General features: G+C 37.2%; 1 protein-coding gene across 2 annotated transcripts in view; it reads right to left on the bottom strand.

The window, feature by feature from the left end:
* LOC121949267 (inactive dipeptidyl peptidase 10-like) overlaps positions 1–22,040 on the bottom strand; it is a 270,175-nt gene that overhangs the window by 53,294 nt on the left and 194,841 nt on the right. For both annotated transcript variants that reach the window (XM_042494908.1, XM_042494909.1), the window contains exons 4-5: positions 19,601–19,695; positions 19,386–19,460 (exon numbers count right to left, since the gene is read on the bottom strand). In XM_042494908.1, the coding sequence (XP_042350842.1) occupies positions 19,386–19,460; positions 19,601–19,695 (170 nt within the window). The remainder of the gene's footprint in view (positions 1–19,385; positions 19,461–19,600; positions 19,696–22,040) is intronic.

The raw sequence follows: 22,040 nt of genomic DNA, 5'->3' as shown, positions 1-22,040 counted from the left end.
AACAGCTACCAGTTCCAGCGGTTGTGGAACTATTTATGTCAGTAGAACCAAAAAAAATAAAATAAAATGAACAATCAAATCATAATCTGTTGTCACTTACTATTAACTAATAAATGACGCTTATTGAACTGTTGTATAAAAGCAATATCACGCACGAGGTTAAGCTGTTGTACTGTATATCATCACGGCTGTGACTGGACCAGTGTAGTTTTGGTTTTCTTGCTCACAGCTTTACTATGTTGCTTCCCGCATGGGAAAGGCAGCTGTTCCCAACAAATCCACTATACCCGACATCAGATACTGTATATAAAGTTTGCGATTAACTGGTGAACACAGAGGAGAATTTAGCAGCCACAGAAGCCGATATTTTGTACAGAAGTTGGCAATACAGAACAGTACGCTGCACCTCCCTTAAATGTAAACTATTACATATGATACGAGGTTTATGTTGCAGTGTAAATGGTACTCAACCCCTACAGAGAACAAAGTATACTATTATCTTTTTCTCCAAAGTGCTAGCCTGAGAAACTAAACAGATGTTAATGAGGCTTATGGCAGTTATAAAGACATTATACAAAGACTACAATGAGGCTTTGGATTCCAGCCTAAGCACCCATGAACAGCCCATAACAATAAGCTAGAACATCAATAATACACACTCTTGTTCATAGTGAAAGTAAATGAGTGTTTAGAGAGAACAGGATCCACCAGCTCCAAGTGACTCATATCGACTTTATGCAGAGTGTAACTTCTCAGTGCATACTCAATGTACTGCAGTTGACACAGAGGTTGAGTGTGTTCAATATAAATTTGTGGCCATTATTACGAATGTCTCTCTGTGTTCACAGAGAACTGAGCCTAGGAGTAAAAGTTGATTCTCCTAGGTGCTCCGACACATTTCTCAACTCTGACACAGCGAAACTTCCTAATTTTCTGCCATGAAATTGAAAAACCCTCCATAGGCCCCAAATGAGCCCTAAAATGAACTTTTCAGCAAGACTCCATTAAATGAGGTGTAGGACTCACATGGTGGCGGTGACCTTTGTCGCCGGCTTGATGATAAAACAAAAAAGGTTGTGACATTTTCAACACTCAAATACAGCGTGGGCTGTGAAGATGAATGTAATATCCAAAACCAAAAGCATGGGGGCCAATAGAACAAAATGTTGTTAATATTACAAAGTTGATCTTTGAAAGCAGATATCGACCACCTCTGACAATATGATACAAGGTAGATGTATTTGTCATTTTTAAAACATAGTTTCAAAAAGGAAATTAAATGTTGTCCTTGATGCTGCCACATCTTTTGGAGTGATTTGACAATTAGGCTTAGGGTTTGATAGCATCTTATCAAATCGAAATCCTTTGGAAACCCTTTTATGATTTTATTAGGTTTATTTTACTGTAAAGTACGCCTACTCCAATTCCCAGGGCATTAAATGCATTAGCTTGGTCAGTCGCTGTTGAAAACTGATTGTTCTGCACAAGGTGCCCTTTAGTATGACATGCCAGGCTTTAAACTATCTCCAGTGTAAACCCATCCCGCTGATGGGTTTACACGTGGCAATGACGTAAGCTAAGAGCAAGAAAGTCTGAGTGGGATAGGAGGTTCAAACAAACACAGGACTTTAACACAGGAGACCAGAGATTGTGTCTAGTTTCAAACAGTGAGTGACAGTGAGAATGTCAGTCAGTCATTTTCTGTAACTGCTTGTCCTCATAAGGGTCGCGGGGGGGGGGGTACACCCTGGACAGTTCGCCAGACTATCGCAGGGCCGACAGGTATAGACAGACAACCATACACGCTCACAGTCACACCTAAGGGCAATTTAGAGTCACCAATCAACCTGAGCTGCATGTCTTTGGACTGTGGGAGGAAGCTGGAGACCTTATTTTAACCCAACCCATTATCCTTTTTTTTTTAAACCTTATCAATTAGTTTTGTTGCCTAAACCTAAAGTAATTATGGTGACGAAACCTATGTTTCCCCTAAGGTTTATTTTGAAAGGTAACTATCTATGTTACAAGCTGAGACTGACACAGAACCTGACATGTCAAAAAACTAACAGCCTAAAAAGAAAAAAAAATCAATATCAGTTTAAATGTACACTATAGAGTATTTTCACTGCTTCACTTGAACGTCAGAAAGTGATTTATAAATTGAAAATGTTTTCAGTGTATTACTCTGTCTTCAAAGGCATAGTTATGGACTTTGAAGTGGGGCCGTATGAGAAACTTATTTACAGTCAGTTGTAGTTTAATCAACAGTCAATAACTGACGGTCGTGGTGCTCCCAGTTTATAGAAACAGACAGGGAGTGCACCACACAGGGGTTGATATCATAATGTATTTTAGCCACTTTAAAAAAGGCCTACCTACAGATCAGTCTAAGTTGTGCTGTATTTAGAGTATTTTCACTGCTTTACCTCGCTGTCACACAGCCTTTTCCTTTGGCACTACATTTCTCATCCATCGCCGGTCAGCTGTTTGGTCAGAAAGTGCTGTTAGTGCTGTTGCGCTAAATAAATTGTATTTTAAAAAGGGGTTAGTTTAGATTCACCAAAGTTACACAATAACAAACTTACTAACTGACTGAGGCAGTGGTAGACCAGCAGCTCCTGTGTTCAGTGAGGTAAAATCGGAGAGCCCCGTGGCTTTAACAAGACTGCAGATGGGGAGCTAACACCTTGAACAGCCACCCCATTGAAATGGGCTGTTTGGCTGAAATGTAGTGCAGTGAAAATACCCTCAATTTAACTTACATTTAAACTGATTCTGACTTTTTTAGGTCGAGCTGGACCCTCCACAGCAGTATATTGCTAAGCTTCCGTGTCTGACTCCAGCCTGCTTCTGACTGACATCTACTATATGTTACTCACTGACTATGGATAAGTAGTCCATGTAACCCCACCTAAAAAAATAGGTACTATCCCTTTACGTAAAGACATAACAAAAAGACCTAATTTAAAAAAATGACAATCCCTGTCTGCGTGTAATTTGTATTATTAGAAAACTGTCAGAACCCAAAGCTCTGGTTCCAGACAAGAGCTGTTTGTTGACTCCCAAGAGATACTATTGTATGACATGAAATTACAACATCTGAGCAAAACAAAGAGAAAAAATAACAGCCCAGACACTTAAAGAGTGTCTTGGGAGTGTCACCACAGAGGAAGTGTAAGTGAGTCTCCCCCTCCCCTGCTCGGCATCAGCCCACTTACTATAGGCAAAGAGAAAATCAATAGTGAGGAGGGAGTAGCTCCCTGGATGGATCTGTACAGTGGAAAACATGTCAGGCCAAATGACTACCACAGAATAACAAAGCTTTGAACTGTGGGATACGTGCAGCTGATACTGTATAGCACACTGAAACTGTCGCCTCTGGGTACACTTACAGGCAAGAAGCTCTGGGCTTTGAACTTCTGCACCTTCATGTTTGCAGCACTGCACTTGCGTCCCATTATAAGAGGCCCATTTAGAGACTTTGCAAAAAAACACACCATTAGTGTGGTTCTGAGATAACTTGAAGATCTATTTCATCTTCGCTCCATGGTCCGGGCTTGTACTCAAAGATCCAAATTCGAAACTTCAAAAGGCTGAAACTGCATCACCATCTGCTTTGATTGGGCCAAAACTTGAACAAAGGAGCCAAAACAACAACAAAAATGTCCAAAGATTGCTCTCTAAGTCTAATTAAATAGAAGATCTTGGACACTTCTTGTTTTGTTTTGACAAGACTTGCTTTTTGACATGGTAAAAATCTTACACTAACAGGCTACAGCAATCTTGACGGAAAACTACAGTTTATTACAGCTTGGGTTTTATTTGTGTAGCTCCGGCTGACACATTCAGATGATTAGACATGTTGGAGACAACCCTGGAAGACAAAGACAAACTATATTTTTATTAGTCAAACTTCCTGTTGTTGTTTTCTTATGACTGACATTTCATTGAATTTATAAAAAGATTGGAATATAAACAAGCACAAAACAAGGAGTAAATGACAATATATACATAACTTCAGAGGACAAAGACACTAACGAGTACCAAAGGAAAATTAAAATACAAGTGAAAACTGGTGTGTGTGTGTGTGTGTGTGTGTGTGGTATGCATACTAAGGAGCTAAGCCGAGTGTTTGTCTCAAAGGGCCATTATTTTAGTTAAGAGAGAGAGGGTGACCATTCTGCCAACCTAGCAAGCAGATCTTGCCAGTCTGTGTCTGATGGTGAATGAGTTGACTTCCATTGTTTCCAACATGATAGGTGTCTGGACCCATTCAGTGTAGATAGAGGGAACTGTGTCTTTCAGGGTGGACACAGTTGGGTATCGTTTGGATTTTTTCCAATTCCTCTACCTAAATGGTGCTTAAGACAATACTTAAAAAAATAAAAAATAAATCACATACAGTGGGCAATGACAATAAGAAGTGCTTTAATAATTGTGCTTTAATAGGGGCAAATTTATACTTCAACTTAAAGAATATGAACTCTAACTCTATATTTCAATCTGGATCGCCTCCTGGTGTCTGGCTTTAAGTCATAAAGCCTGCCCCTCCATGTTAGTGAATGGAACATAGGCCAAATTAAAAAACTCAAATTAAATAATTAAAGTTTGTTTTTAATGAGTTATTCAGTTCTACTAAAAGAAATTCTCCATCAAGTTTGACAGTTGGGACATGCACTCACAATTAATAGAGCTGCTCGACAGGAGTTTTGGCGGGAACTCTCGGGTATATTGCTACTGTGCAAACTCCAGCTCTCAATGACATCACCAGTGCAAAATGGCGGTGGCCATATGTGGGATATTTAAGCTTTACTTGAGCATAGCGGGGGTAAGGGGGGAGCGTCGTCCATCTTTTTATACAGTCCGTGGTTTTAACAATCCCAGCAGAGGTTTGGTAACAGGCCCAACCAAGTGTTTTTTTGTTCCTGAACTCAAAAACGTGTTATCTACAGTGTTATCACAACACAAAATTGGAATTAAAGTATGAAGAAATGCTATGGGTTTCTTTTATTTGCTATATATGAAGCGTACATATTAGGGCTGTCAAAGTTAACACGTTAAAAACATAATAAAAAAAAACTTGAAAAATACAGGTACATTAAGTTAAAAAATCAATTTGCAATTAATCATGAGTTAACCATGGATAATCATGCGATGAATGGTGATTAAATATTCTAATCGATTGACAGCCCTAGTACAGATGTAATGTATCCATGGTTTGCAGAAATGTGCAATGTCAATATTTATTCTTGAGACTCTTTTAGGTACTGCATTGATACAGTGTGTGTGTTTTTTAGAATATGACGTGAAAAAAAATGTTTTGAATACAAGATAATTCACTGCAGGCTGCTCCATCATACTGATGCAAAATCCTCTAAATCCCACATTCAAATAAGGCTGTCCTGCTCATGAGTTGCAACACTGCCCACAGTCGCCCGATACAGCTCAGAGGTATTAGAGGGATATATACCTCTGCGTGAGTCATCTCAGAGTGATGCATTTCTAACATCTCACAGCATTTTTGTCATATTACCCAGGCATGCAAAGCTCAATGTATGTTTGATTTCCGTGGGATTTGTGATTGTTGACTTTGTTCCTACTGCTACTCACTTTCTTTATGTCTCATAATTTTCTGTATTTATTGATGTTCAGAATACATTAGACACAACAGAATACACAACAGCAGCCATGAGTCTTTGGGGACAGTGGATGGAATGCAGATGTTTTACTTAACAACAAAATCACAAAGCATGCTGTTTGTATTTTGTTGGCAAAATCTTAGAGATGTAGATTTAATATAGTTGGTATCAATATTTACTGCAGCAGACACCATTCAAACACATTTGAAATGTGCTTACAAACAGAATACAGAGACGCAGGTGCTGTTTTTACATCATGAAGTTACATATTATTATTTGGATATTATTTGATCCCTTTCAGCCGAGTGTGTCTCTTCTTTCCCTTTGTTTTCAGAAGTTTGAACTTTAGTTACATGACATGGATTAGGGTCAGACTTGGGGCTGGCACAATATCCATAATATCGTTTTCCACGATAATGAAATTATCTATACAAAATTTGAAAAGCAAAAAGTAATTCCGTTCTTCAAATTCATTTCATTTTTATTTGCTTAGGGCAAGGCACTATGGCTTGAAAAATAATATCACAATATTTTTAAGACTATACCGCAGTACGCAATATATATCTCTATATTTTGAAATCTACCTTAACCTACTGTAAACTACTAAAATGCAAAATTGTTAAATGAACTACAGTTACAAATAGTAGTAAGTAGTAAGTAGCTACTGTCATGAAATAAAGTATATCAACTACTGTTATGATTAAGTTTAATAAAATACTGTTAAAATGTTAAATAAAGTAAAGTACAAAGTTAAATAAAGTACTGTTAAAATGTTAAATAAAGTAAAGTACAAAGTTAAATAAAGTACTGTTAAAATGTTAAATAAAGTAAAGTACAAAATTAAATAAAGTACTATTAGAGTTAGTTAGTTAGTAGAAAGTTAAATAAAATATTATTATAATTAAATTGAAATACACAAATGCAAAAGGGGACTGTGTGACCAAAAATTCTATGGATACACTTAGGGCTGAATGATATGGCTTTAAAATAATATCACAATATTTTTAAGCTATATCCCAATGCAAAATATATATCTTCATATTTTAAAATCTCCTCTAAACTACCATAAACTACTAAAATGCAAAATAAATAAATGAACTACAATTACAAATAAAGTAGCTACTGCAATTAAATAAAGTTACATGAACTACGGTTTAGTCAGATACTCTTAAAATTTCAAATAAAGTTAAGTATAAAGTTAAATAAAGTATGGTTACAGTAAAGTACTGTGATAATTAAATAAATCAAAGTGGAACACAGGGGGATTTTATTTTGAAAGACCCGGCTTGTCTCAGGCCAGAAGTGTCAATGTTTTTGCTGTGGATTTAAAGCTGCTAGTCACCAGTTGGGTGTTAGCGTTAGCAGAAAGTTAAATTGTAACGGCGGTAAGAGGATTGATCCACTCCGAGCTGGAAACAAACTAACAGCTCTCCAATTCATAGATTGCTAAGATTTCTAGGTGGCACCTGTGGTCTGTGGTCTGTGGTCGCAAAGTGGGACCAAATAGTCACGATCGGAGATCTGTAGCTAAACACAAGCCTCACCTGCTCAAGCTACCGTCACTACCACTCATTAAGTTTGACTGTTAGAGCAACACCGTTTATTGTGATGATTTATTCTGTGTAAACCAAGAGGGAAAAACAAAACGCCAAAGCGAGCCTCATGCCAGTGGCTATAAAAACAAACATGACAATTTATACTCTATGTTCACGATAAAGTAATTTTATACATCTCATGTGGACCATGCCGCCATACATTTAATTTATTCAATTTATCCCCCACCCCAATTGTGTTTTTTGTCTCTACTCGGCAAATTAATTACATTCAAAATATCAAAATACAAGTGTAGGGAGGTAGAGAGGAAGGCCGTTATCAAGGATAGGAAAAAATGATTTAAGAGGCACTAAAAAACATTTACATGATTTTATCAAAGGTGTATCATTTCAGACTGTTTTCACAAACTATTCACGAGTTTTTCTACAGAAAGTTCTACAACCAAATTTGTACATATCCCACGTATTATAAAAAGGCTTCAATCAAATGGCCAATGCACTGATGGGAGTGAACAAGGAAGCCTGAGTGGTCTTGTAAGGTAGCAGGTTGGGTTGTGGATGGGTCACAAACACCCACATTCTCTGTGGGACTTTCCCACAGAAATGCATATTCAGAATTGTGTGAACTTTGAGTCATTTCATGGTACATCCTCGCCATGTTTCTTTCTCTAAACCAGCAACTTTTCATGCCTGAGCCTACTTGTGGCTTGCAAAAGAATGACTTGGTCCCGCCTCTGAATTCAGCATTATGTCTATGACTCCCCACTCGCATGCAAAACTGAGCTCATCTCTTCTTTCAATCTGTAGTTTAGGCCCAAGGACTAGAAACTCTTCTAATAAAATAAATGATTTGTAAGACCATATTGAGAACACACTCAAGACAAAGTTGTATGAAAATGTCTTTTAACTTTTGTATTGACAGCAGAAACAAGCTGAAATCTTGTATCTTGTAAAATACAGAACAAATGCAAGCATCCAATCCATTTATGCTCTGACATGCAAACAATGGAGGCCGTCACTCTGAATCAGTGACAAATCAGTCAGCGTCAAACCCACACATTTCTGAGCCTTCATAGCTTAAAGCTAGGAGCCTATTTTTCTTTGCTTTTTAAATGGTGCTTTAGTTTCAGTGGAAAAGGAACAGAGGCTCTGTATATTAACCCTTTAAATCCTGAGCAAGTTGGTTTGATTTCTTTTAAAAACATAAGAAGCAGGCATTAAGCACAAAGCCCAAAGCTAAGCAACAAATAAGTAAAAAGAAGAAAAAGAAAATAACCTGAAAATAAGCACATAATAATAATGATAATAATAATAATAATAATAATAATAATAATAATAATAATAATAATAATAATAATAATAATAATAATAATAGACATAAAAAGTGAAAAACAAATATGAAAAGCCTGAGAGTCAAAAATATATGTATTTATTTTTAGATAATTAATTTAATTGTATTCTGTAATGTAATTTTAATCTTAAATGATTATAATTAGGAAACATTTGGACATTTCACCCTTTCTTAAAAAAATATTTTCTAATAATCCTCCCCTCTTCTTTAAGATTAATTAGATCATTTTCTTGTCACCTTGTACTCATTTCTTGTTATTTGAGGGACATTTTTTGTCATGTTGGTCAGTGCCTTTTTCCCCTTATTTTTTGAAAATAAATAAATGAATAAATAAAATAAAATAAAACAAGCTGCTCGGGTTTCAAAATGTCAAATAGCTGTGTCAAACAGGCATCTGAATGTAACACAAGAAAAAGGATGAGGATGGAATGAAAGTCCCCCATCAGAATCAAATGTTAACATATGACTGAAACCACTGGTTCACAAAGATACCATCAGGGGTGACATATAAAGACTGCAAAAGTCACCTGGCTGTGAGGATTTGTGCTGACAAGAGAATTACAAGATGTCTACAAGGCTAAAAAACACACGCCGGCTGTCTGCGGTGACAAACAGGAATCCCAGAGATTATGAGCTTTTATCAAGCTTAATCACTGCAGGATACAGATGCAGTCAGATAACGGCATGTAATCCTACAGACAGGTGATGCTAAAAAAGCTTTCTCCAACACCTTGGAAGGGGAGACTCCTTCACTCATGTCAGCGCGGATCCATAAAACCAGCGAGCGTAGCTCCATAACCCCCGGGTGCAAACACTGCGCCGCATAGAACAACGAAACAGTTCAAAGCTTGCATGGGATCAAAGTGTGTGATTAGCAGGAGACTCATTTACTCATTTCGAGCAGAGCCAGGTGCCTTTGTTATTCTTTTCATCATCCATTACAGGTTACCATTAACCGCAAGCACAGAAATCATTCCCAGATCAAAGGCCGGGATTACAAACAAACCCATATTAGAGCCCGTAAAAAAATACTTTCAAAAGCAATGATGGAAAAAAAATGCATGTAATACTAAATGACTAAATGCATATTAAATTAAGCGCTCTGCATTCAGATGCTCCACAAAACCCTGTAATGATTGGACATGACCTCATACGTAGACGCAGCATTGTTGTGCAGTGTGAACAGTTTTTGGCACCTCACTGACAAAAGGATTCACATTTATATGTTAAACATTTAGCTGATCCCATTACAGCATGTGCACAAACACAATACACAAGGGCAAAGACGAGGTTCACATTTCGTCAGACTGCAGGAGTGAGGAGTAACAGCTCATTTATGCTCATTGTTAGATACATATATGGACATGGACTAAGCCTGCTGTCTATACTTTGGGTTCCCTTCAACCGCATTTAGTCATGTTTTCTGATAACGTACGAATACAGTCGAAACACTGCAGTAGTGGTAGCAGTGGCAGTGGTGGCACTATTGTGGGCAGGGTAGGCCGCTCCGAGATACGACCATAGGACTGAGCAAAAGTGAGAATGGGCTGGTCCACATGTACAGATGTATTTAATGGCCTCAGACCACCGCCATCTACAGCACTAGATGGCCTCCTTCACCATCACTTTAGACTACGCCCTCTAGTACTGTCTCGTAAATGTATCTATACCAATGTAAAGGAGGCACAGCAACAGTTTGCATAGCCAGACCCCCTTGTGCTGTGCCACTGCTGAAGAAGGGTCTGACTGAACCCATCATAATTCCGCATTAATTCCTCTAAAACCTGAACAAATAGTCATGATTTCTTTTCTTTCCTCCTTTCCTATGAGCAACAGAAGAAGAAATGACCCAAAAATCAGCCAAAATAAATGAACTAAAAATGAGGAGGAGGGAGGGAAGGAAGGAAGACAAAAAGGAATAATAATAATAATAATAATAATAATAATAATAATAGTAACAATAACAATAATAATAATAATAATTATTATTATTATTATTTATAAATTCTGTAAACAATTCTAAATATATTTTTTATTTTTTAAATAAAAGCTTTTCTGACATTTTTCCCTTGTTTATTTATTTATTTATTTTTTTTTCAGAATCTAATAATTTCTTGCAATTTGTGGAACAATTCTTTGGTTAGGGTTTTGTTCCATGTTTTCAAAAGTAATCATACCAATTTGCTCGGATTTCAAAGGTTTAAATACTTGCAAAGGCATCTGAACACAGCACAAGAAAAGTGATGTTGTATAAAGGGTTAAGGAAAAAAGTAGAATTTGGACCTTGGACCTTCAAAATGTAATCAGTTTATTGTTGAGTCCAATTGGACGTTTGTGCCAAATTTGAAGAAATTCCCTCAGGGCATTCTTGAGATGTCACGTTCACGAGAATGGGACATACATACAGAAAACAGCACAGAGGAATAAAAACACCCAAGGTTGTACGTATTTCTTTAAAACCAATTACAACCGTCTTGGGCAGCGCTAAGCTAGGGGGGTGGGGGTGGGGGGACTTTTTGGTTTTAGTTTGATGGGCTCTACCAATTAAATGACAGCATGACAGCATCAAGGCTATGACTGTACACCCGCTGTCTTTGGAGGCTTTTGTCCCTCTCTTGTGTTGCTCTGGAGGGATTAAACGTTCAGCACATTCTGCATTCATTTGTATCTCTGGCTAAGCCTTTGTCATAAATAAGATACACAGTGTTTCCACTGATGTCAGCAGCATGCACACAGGCTGTGCTGAAGCTTCATAAATTATACAGACGACAGGAACATTTCACTACTCACAGGTGTCATCAGAGGAGTCGATTGGCTGTGCATATTCATACTTGGATTTAATAAAGAACAACCTGTACAAAGCAGTTTTATTGCAGACGCTATAATGTTCTTATTCCATCAACATCAGTCATAAAGCTGAAATTAAACGCATAAACACTACAACTACACTATAACAGATCTGTATAATAACACACGATGGGTTCAAGGTCCATAAGAAATGTGAAAATCCAAACATATTCTCTGTTTTCAGTTACTGGCTGTGATTTCCAAAGCTATGGGCCAGACGAGTTTGAAAGTCATGTCTTCTTAAAAAATCACCAAGAAAAAAATAATCACCGATATTATTTCTTAGTTGCCAATTTTTTTTTTTCATTAAAAATCCCCCTAAAATGTTAAAGAAGGACAAGGTTGGTAATTTTTTTCTTTTTCTTTAAAAATAACCAAAAAGTTTTGAAAAAATGTTTTAAAGAAGACATGTCTTCGGGCTTAGAAGGCATGTCGCATTGTTGTTCATATGTTCATATTTTGTATTTTTATTACTTAGTGGCCCAGTTCCAAGGCCCTCCCCATACACACTTACAGACTTTGTATCATTAAGTCATCAGGGCTCAGGGCTGATCATGGATGTAAGCACTGGCTACTTGACTCAAAAATGGCGCTGTTTCACTTAAATAAAAATTGTTCACTGAGCACAAAATCCAAAGAAGGTTTCTGGCTTCCAGGTTTGTTTCCACGCTGTGTGGCCTCCTGCAAATGTACATTAGTGTTTCTCCCTCTGGTCCCTCATCCTTAGTCCATAAACTTTACTTTATCTGGATGTCACGCACTTTAAAATCACTTTGCTCGTCTCCAGGGAACTTTTATACGTTTAAAATCTTTATAGATCAAAATCTGCAAGAAAAAATCTTCTTTGCAGGTCAAGGTGTCCTAACAACTTTTATAGACATGTCTTTTATAATGATGGCCTGTGGTGAGAACGCTTTTTGGGCCAGGTGTCCAAGTAAGATGATTTCACTGTCCCATTGTGCACAGTGTTCGAAACCCTCAAACTTTCACACATCACAAGTGATATTTAAAGTCTGTGAGAGTTCAGGGTTTAGGGTTTAAGGGGTACATTGCAAGTGGGCCAATCCAGAGGTGGGACCAAGTCATTTTTTTTCAAGTCACAAGACACTCAAGTCTCAGGTAAAGTCCCAACTCACACCTAAAATGTGCTCTTCACCAAACGTCAAGCCATTTTAAGACCAGAGTAAAAACCTATTAAAGCATTGACAGTGGTGGAATGTAACTAAGTACATTTACTCAAGTACCTGGACTTTATATATATCTAAGAGGGAAATATTTTTACTTCACAACATTTATCTGACAGCTTTAGTTACTTTACAAATTAAAGAGATTTACAAAAGCATGATAATGTATAATGTATAATAAATTAAATTACCAAAGAGTTTATATAAGGACAGCTGCAATAATTATTGATTAATCAATAAGTTGAAAAGTAATTGCCAATTATTTTTGATTGATTGATTATTATTTTTCTATTTTTTTCTAATGATTTAGAGTTTAAGGGGGTGTTATTTTTAATTTTGTTAATAAATTTGAGGATTGTTTTTTGTCTTCTTTTATTATATATATAATTTGAGTTGGGGGGGTCTTTTTTAATGATAATTTTGAGGGTTTTTTTTTTTAAGTTTGGGGCATATTTCTTTTTTGGACTCATTTGGATTTTTTTTTAAATTTTTTATCATTTCTGAGTTTTTTTCAAGTCTATTTTTACTATTTCGATTCAACTTCTACTGTCCCGTCTTGTTGTGTTTATCTCATTTCATATTGGAGAAAAATGTCTAACTTCATCCCAAATCAACCATGACATCTGCAATAACATTTTCCTTGAAAGTGATACTGTTGTTGCATGTTTTATGTCTAAATGAAATGAAAAAGATTTAAAAGGTTAACATTAGTTGATTTAGGAAATGAAGATCTGCCTGATCTCCTTTGTAACAATTCATGTGTAACCTCAACCCTGAAATTCACAGTCATATTCTGTTATATATCTTTTTTCCAGGACAAACTCATAATCATGTCATGATATATGTATATGCTGCAGTGAAGTCACATGAATGAATAAATAGTTCTATGACCACAAATACAAGAGAGAAACAAAAGCAGAAGTTGAATCTCACAGATATTGATTCAAATCACACATAACACAACAGCAAACAAGACTTTTGGCTTTTAAAACATGTTCTTCCAAACTCTGGTGATCAGGGGAAAAGAAATAAACATTGTAGCCAAAACAATCAAAAACTGTTATATTTCTTTCAGACAAGTTTCTATTGATTTTTTGCCCAAAAATGTTCGTAGTGCCATTCCTAAAAGTAGCGTCTGTCTGCAAAAAACATGCTCATTTCCGTGTCAAGAAACCAGACAGAGTGTGTAAAAACTGACAACTATATATCCATGGATGCTCAGGGCACCCAGGGCGCACGCCTGACAATGCTGTCCAAATGTGCAAAGAGTGATCTACACATTATTTATTACACTCACAATATTCTACTCATAGTTTCAGTTGCTGCTAAAACAGAAAACACAGATCTACTGATACTAGTTTCCAGTGTCTATATTTATGGTTAAGACAGATGTGACATCACAAAATGCATCTACAAAAGAGGCGATGTCTTCAGGCAGGTTTCCATTAACCCTCAAACTATGCAATTTGAAACTGTGAATAGAAAATATGCAGAATGGAAACACGTCAATTTGTGTTCTCAATCTCAAAAAAGTTTTTACGCTCAGAAAAGGTGGTATTTCAGCACGTCAGAAACACCATATTCTGTAAAACTGCAATGGAAACACTATTTTGGCTTTCATGGGTCACATGATGCTTTGGCTATGCACCTGTCGGTAGGAACTGGCTCCTTCGGGCATGATGCAGCAGGAGCTACAAGAGGTGTTGTTGCTAGGGATGTAACGATGCATCGTGAGGCAGTTAAAAATCGATAAAAAATATGTGAGATTTAAATCAGTGAGATGAAAAATGAACCACGATGCTCTTTTTGTACAGCAGAGGGCGTAATCTGCTTTTGACTTTGCATGCTCAACGTGCCACATCCCCACATGTTCAATGTCCAATGTCATGTCCAAGACTAGAGACAACTCGCTAACATAAATAAGATAAAGCAAAGGCTCTGCGACAGGTGATATTGAAATAGAAGATGCACCCTCCAGTTTCAAATCAGAAGTGTGGTGGCATTTGAGCTTCCTTAAGTCAGAAAGTAATAAAGGTGAGAAGATAACAGAAAAGACAAAAACCAGTCTGCAAATATTGCAAGAGGGTGTTGAACTACACAAACAGAACAACTAACATGAGGCAGCATGTGAGTCGGCATCCCTGTGAGGAGGTCCGCTCTGCCCCGCCCAGCTCATTAACGACGACTACACAGCCAAACCAAGCTGCGACCCCGCTCGCCCAAACGAGTACATGAGCCAGGATAGAGCCCAGCTTATCATACTCGAGTGGAAAAAGACCAACTTAGTTCTTCAAGCTCACCCGCTCTGCTTTCCCCTCCAGCAAAAGCAAACCTTTCCACAGCAGCCACATCTGTCCCAGTGAAAGGTTGTTTTTTGGGGGGTATTTTAACAGCAGGGGACACTGTGAATGTCCAGAAATGCATTTACTGCATAGTTTGTGTTTTGCATTTATACCCGACCTAAGAAATAAAAAGGGATTCTTTAATTAATATTAATCTTGAATAAGTATTTTGTAAAATTTTGTTTTGAAATATATATGAAATATTTGTCTATATTCTGCTAATGTTTTGAGCATCCATCACCATGCTTCTTGGAATGTATTCGTGAGAGAAGTTGCAGATCATTACTCAGTGGAAACAGTCATCTCGCAATTGTGTTTTATCGACATTTTGAAAATATCGCTTCAATCTCTGTAATCTGTAATGAAAACCTGCCTTGTGTCTCCTCCTGACTGATGTGTGTTGTTCTGCTACCTGAAACCTGAAAGCCTCATTTGGTCCCCTGCCCTCCCCTATGATTCTCTGCCAGAGAGGGTGTGTCTTTATATCTTGGACATATCTTGGGCCCATGTTGTTCCAGTCCTCTGTTTCTAGTGTCATACATATACTTTGGATTGGCTGCACACCAGATTAATCTAACTATATACTGAAGTAAAACACTCTTTGTATATATTTTTGATTTGATGGCAACTGAAGCACGAGTCATTACATTATTATATTTCCGCTAACAATTTTACAGTGATAAATCTCACACATTATTATGTTATTTCATCATAACTTGTTCCAACTAAAACAAAACATATTGTCATCTCTGAACGAAACAATTCAATTTAAGAATCAGAAGGGAAAAAAAAAACAAGAATCAAACTCTGTGACACCGTCGTATCTCCGAGCCTTAATGAATGTGTTATTTCATTCAGTGCACCGGAGATGAACCTATTAGAAAAGTAATTTATTTTTCCTAGAAGAGCTGCTGTTATTACTCTTCATCACACAGGTGTCATGCTCAAGGTTGGTTTGTTTCACACACTGGGCTGCCAGGTGGAAAACAAAGATAGTAACACAGATACACACAGGAAGAATTTCATTGTGCAGTCACAGTCAGATACTGAAGAGTATCAAGTCCAAGTCAAGTCTCAGGTCTATGACTTGCAAGTCAAAGAAAGAGTATTTTCAGGCTATGAACCATAACAGCACAAGGCCAAAATCGCACCTAATTATGTAAACAATGGTTTAAAGGTCAATTTTAACCATTTTCAACCTGAGCAAATTTGCTTGATTTTTGTAAAAAACAACAAGGCTAAAAACATGACGCCAGTGATGTTTTTAAAAACAACTTAGCACATTGAGGTTTCAGGACACTTGGATTACTTCGGACGAGCGGTATGGAGACATTTTGTGGTTATATTATGTATTTTTATAACACTTGGTCATGTTTTGTTTAGCTTTCACACTTACCTTTCACGCTTTGGAAAATGTAAACATGTTTTTTATGTCAAAAAAGCCCTTTGAAGTGAAGTGAAAAAAAAACACTGCGGTATTTACAGGCAGTGTGCCTGCTTTACACAACAGCGAGTTCAACGCACCACTGTTTCTGATTAAATAAATGCTAAACTTAGATACACAACACTACAACCTGCTACCTTTTTTATCTGTAGCCAACAGAAAAACAAAAACCAAGGAAACAAGTCAGGCAAACACTATTATCATAAGGAATAATATGACTTGAGAAGTGAACAGAGAAATAAATTCAAATTCAAATGAATTTAAATAAAACTTAGTTACTGAAGTTTATTTAATTTAATATGTCAGTTAAATATTAATTGTTTTAGAAGACTGAAACATCTTTAGAACCAATATCAGGAAAACAGGATTTCTGCTATTTTCTTCCTTCAACTTTGTGCTAAAAATAAACTGGGCTTGAGGCGATTGGCCGTATTGTTCCAAAATGTAAATCTAACCCTTCATGCAAACTATGCAAATCAGTTCTGATTAATCGCCCTGTCACTAATCCTCACAGTTGATCCCTTCCAGAATGGAGGCTCCAATTTGCATATCTCATTTTGCATCTACTCTTTTCTGATGAAAAGCTGGTAATTACGGCTCCAGCTCGCCCCGCTGCTCTATTAGTGAATGAATGTGACCTGCCAGTGGCACACAGGGGCCACAATAGAATTTTAAGCACCCCCTGACCCGCGCCCCTGTCAAAACGGATCAAGCACCGCTGGACTGTGGTGCAGATGTTTATTCACCCCTGACACTGTGTTCCAGCATGGCTTTGTCTTTATAACCCTGGCATGTCATGTCATTTTTTTTTACAACCAAGGAAAATACAAAATATGAGTGACAGGAGGGATGGAGAGTCAGCTGCTTTTGAGATTACTTCTTGACATTTCTTGGTCCCAAATCTCAAACCTCCTTGTGCTGTAAGAGGCTGTGAAGTCCTTTTCACAGCAGTAATTTTAACCTGGTTAAGTAGAGTGGGGGGCTGACACAAAGTACACTTCTCAACACTCTGACAGATAAGTTTTTTTAAAGATAATTTGATTCCATTTAGACTACCTAGTGACGAAATACACTTCGTGTTCCAATACACATACTACCTTACTATATAGTATGGAAAAAAAGATTTATTATGTTCAAATACATAGTATGTCAAAGGCAGTATGTCAAAAATACAAGGATGTACTACATCCAGTTGGATTTTGCAGAATGCAAGCCAGCATGCTTTTCTAGCTATTCTTACCCACAATCCTCTGTGCAGTGACATACATGTCACATCTTGGCAGCTGATTGACAGCTTACAGAAGCCACATTATAAAACAAGTAGCCGACCAAGCAATCTGATCGGTCAACAAGACATTTAAAATATGCAGACACTACACCGTCCTCATCACTGAAAATATTACTACACCACGTCTTAAACACTGAACTTACAGAAATTCCAGAATTGTGGAAGTGTTTATCAGTTGGGTGCCAGTTGTATTTCTATATTTTATTTTGTCTCTTTAATATTGTGTCTGCTTTTATGTTGATGATGTAAGGTGACCTTGAGTGTCAAGAAAGGCGCCTATAAATAAAATGCATTATTATTATTATTATTAAGGTGCATCTTGCAACATTAATGAATTACAGCTTAAATTATGAAAATTACCAGCCAACTCACTAATTGTGTAAACTATAAACAAACACAGAGATGACAATAACCAGCATGAACCACCATGTTTTGAAGAGACACATTATAAACGCTGACAAAAAGTGACATTTGTGTTTTGGAGCACAAAACAGCAAAATCAACTGCAAACTAAAAACTACATAGTCCAGCACTTAGGCATGATGGGAAATATAGGCTAAGTGATTAGGGCAGCAGTGAAAATGTTGTTTTTAAAGGCTTAACGCCATCAAATATGGATTGGTAAAAACAAATAAAAACATGCACATTTTCGGACCGCTATAATTTTTCATTAATTTAGCCTTTTGGACTTTACTTTGCTCTTGAGTAATTGGAAATGTTTGGAATCCTCCGTCAGCTGTGTGGTGACATGCAACTACTAGCTTAAAAATACAAGTAGTTTGAGGATGTATTGATTAAATCTGTGTATGGAAAAATTTCTTTTTTTTTTTCAGCAGATATCTTAGTCGTACAAAAAACAAAAAAAACAAAACTGGGCAAGCTGAGCATTTCTATGTTTATATGTGATGTATTTATTAGTTTGGGAAACCCCATAATCCCTAGAAAGCATAAACTCAAATTGGCCAGAGGACTCAACAGGGACTAGAAAACATGTCCGCTGACGGTCGTTATTAAGGTTCAACCTACTTGCTGGAGCAGTAAACTAGACTTCATGACATATATGTAGGATTCTCCTGACGTGACTGGTTGTTTTCCAGTAATAACTCAGACTCTGTGTATTTCCATGGAAACAGAGAAAAAGGGTCACTAAAAGCTTTTAAATTTTAGAGCTAATTGCCCCAAAACATGAATACATTTTAATTATACATTTTTATTTTGTTGGTAATTGTTGTATAATTGCAATATTACACGAGGGGGTGTGCTTTACCATCATGAGCATGACATCGTGTGCTAGCGCCTTGGTCCTGACCACATCACTGAGGTTGTTCCCTGTGGGAGCATGGCCCCGCCCCGGACCCCCTGAGCCCAGGGTGTTTACACTTCTGGCTCAACCCCCTGATTATGAACATTTCTCGGTCACCACTTCTGTGATTTGTGCAAATTAAGACACAAAAATATAAGCCGTCAGTCCTTCTGGGTTTCACCTCAGAGCCGACTGTGCACAAAATGGCAGCAGCTTTTTTACTTTACCAAAACAACAGCATGTTACAGCTGCAGTTTCAGTCAACGGAAGGAAACTACATGAAAACCAGCTGAACAGATCCCTCCTGAATCCTCTGGTTACATTTGAGTGTGAACATTCCCGATATATACAGGACTGAAGGACGTGGAAAATATGAAATGCTGTCTGTCTTTCCTCCTCTGTGCAAAAACCTTTATGGTTGTTCAGAAACGTACCTGTTTGACATCATAAGCGAAGAGCACATATTTCAGATCAGGGGAGACCGAATACTTTGCCACATAGAAATTTATCTAGTGGAAAGAGGAGAGAAAGAAAGAGACAGACACACAAAGAGACGGTTTGCAATGTCAGTCATTACGAGAGCATTTAAACTATGAAAATTTTTTAAACCAGTTATTTAATATACAGTATGACAAGCGAATCAACTCACAAATGTTGTGTTAGTCAGGATGATCTCTGTTTCGTTTGTGAGGATATTGAACTTGATGACGTGGCCGTCGCTGTTTCTGTAGATGACTTCAGAGTCTGGGAATAGAAACAGAGGGAACAAAGAAAAAAAAATCTGTGTGAAGGAAATTGAATTCTGAAAGCTGTCCTGAAAAGGCATTACAGAGAAAAACCTCAAAGTGAGAACCAGCTGAAGCATGCCATTAAAAACAAATGTTTCTTAAGCTTCATCGTTCCTTCAAATTAAATAACGGTAACAATGCAGCAGACAGTCGAACAGACTCGAGTTTGTCTGATGTAATGTGATTAAGTGTAAGAATCAAAAGAGAGATTTCACTGCCAGACACAAGAGGAAGGCCTACATTTTTCATTTTCTAGATAACACAGCATGTTCAGTGTTGATGGCGAGAGCAGTGTGTGGCACCACCAGGGAAACATCTTTTACACAGGGCTCCAATGATTGGACAAGATGGCACTGTTTGTTTTGTGTCGGAGCCAAACATTCAGAAACATAGCCCACCTCAAATATCATCGGGGATTGTCATGATAAAACCATTGTGTCAACAGAACAGCATCCACAAATATTTGTGATTAGTGATGTATGCATGCTGACGCACACATACTCCTGCACACAAGTTAAAATCCAGCAACTTCTCAGCATAGCTCAAGTGTTGCCCTGCCTCGCAGTTGCATGCAAACCTGCAAAGTTGCAGCAACAGTTTACATCCATATCTGTGAAAACATGACGTTTCACACACATCTTCCTCCCCCGCAGCACAGATCATCTCCACAGTCAGCACAGTTTCAAGGTGGACACCCAACATTAGGCCACTTTAAGATGAGAACAGCCCTACTAAAAACGGAAAGGTAGTCCCTGTGTTTTAAAAAAAAATTCCTCAATCATGTGATAAAAAATAAATGAATAAATAAATATTTCTCTTCTTCTCAGATTATGACGTCTAAATGATTCATAAGTCAATATTCAGTCCATGGAAAGTGGAGACATTTCAATCACCAACAACTGACAATATTCCCCTGAGCACCAGGCACTTAATCCAAAAACTCTTCAGTACAGCAGGTCCAGTAATTAACACAGGCTCAGGCAGAAAATACACAATAACTAAGTGTCCTCTTATTTGCGTTTTACCTGTTCACATTATTCATCAGGTTGGCAAACTTACATGTGTATGGAACCACTTTTCCTTCAAGAGTATTCCAGGGGAGTAAATATAGCGTTTGGTTTGGCATGAAAGAAATAAAATGTGGGCACTGTTCCACAGCAGTATAATCAAAAGCCAGGCACACATGAATCATTTTACCAAACAATGCAAAAAAGGAGAGGCATTGTGTGGTGACAGAGCACATTATCCTCAACAAGACCTGCCTTAGTTATCTGAACATTTGTAAAGCATGTCAGCACAATTATACACCACAGCAAATATAATAAAGTAAACCTCCAAATCTGATGTGCACTCAGGAGTTCAGCCTTCCCTCAGCCCACACAAACGTTAGCAATGTCCATCAGATGATCAGTCCATCACTTCAGTCCAGACTGAATTATCTCAATAGCTGCTAAGTGGATTGTAATGAAATTTTATACATGTATTAACCGGGATCTATAATGCTTTTTTCTTATTTTACATCATATATATAAGATTACAGTCTTATTGCTCGTATAAAGTTTCAAATATTGAGGTAACCATCTGTAAAGAAATCCCTGTTCGCAAAAACATTAGGCTTCAGATTTTTTTCCAAATTCTCTGCTTTAACAAGTGTTGCAAATTGTAAGCACTTTCCTTAAATAATAATCTGTCAAATTAATAATTGATTAACTGATTAATCATTATTTGAAATAGCGTAAAAACTTTGCTTATTTCAAACAATACCAAATGCATTTTACAGCATGATACTGCATTTATTTATACTTTTTATAGTCTACTGATTGATCTCCTTTAAACAAATGATACTTACACATTTTGCAAGATAATATTCATGAATGACCAACACGTTTATTATTTTTGAAACCTAATTGCAATTGCCGGAATTAAAAAGCTAAAATTAGGCTATAAACAAACTACACTACGGTTGCTTGAGTTAACATCCCTACCACAACAAGGCTGTGAAGTTGTGTTTGGTGGGATGACATTCTGTAGTCTTAGTCTTAAGCCACGTGTTAGCAACCACCTTTTTTTAACACCAAAAAAATTCACAAGTGGAACACAATGTGAAAGTCTCTTCAGCTTGTGTTTAAACACAGACCTTATTTCAGGCTCCTAACCAAAAGCCCATTTAAAAAAAACATTGACTTCAAGGTGAGGGAACCAAGAGTGCTGAAACAATAACTCATTTCCAGGTTTTATGACTCATTACTTGGGCACTCCATATTCCCTCAGCTGCAATGACCAACAAGTTCTCATCGCAAT

The sequence above is a fragment of the Plectropomus leopardus genome, chromosome 10 (assembly GCF_008729295.1).
Source record: "Plectropomus leopardus isolate mb chromosome 10, YSFRI_Pleo_2.0, whole genome shotgun sequence".
Taxonomy (NCBI): Eukaryota; Metazoa; Chordata; class Actinopteri; order Perciformes; family Serranidae; genus Plectropomus; species Plectropomus leopardus.
Note: the sequence above shows the minus strand (reverse complement) of the source record. Positions and strands in the feature narration are given on the sequence as shown.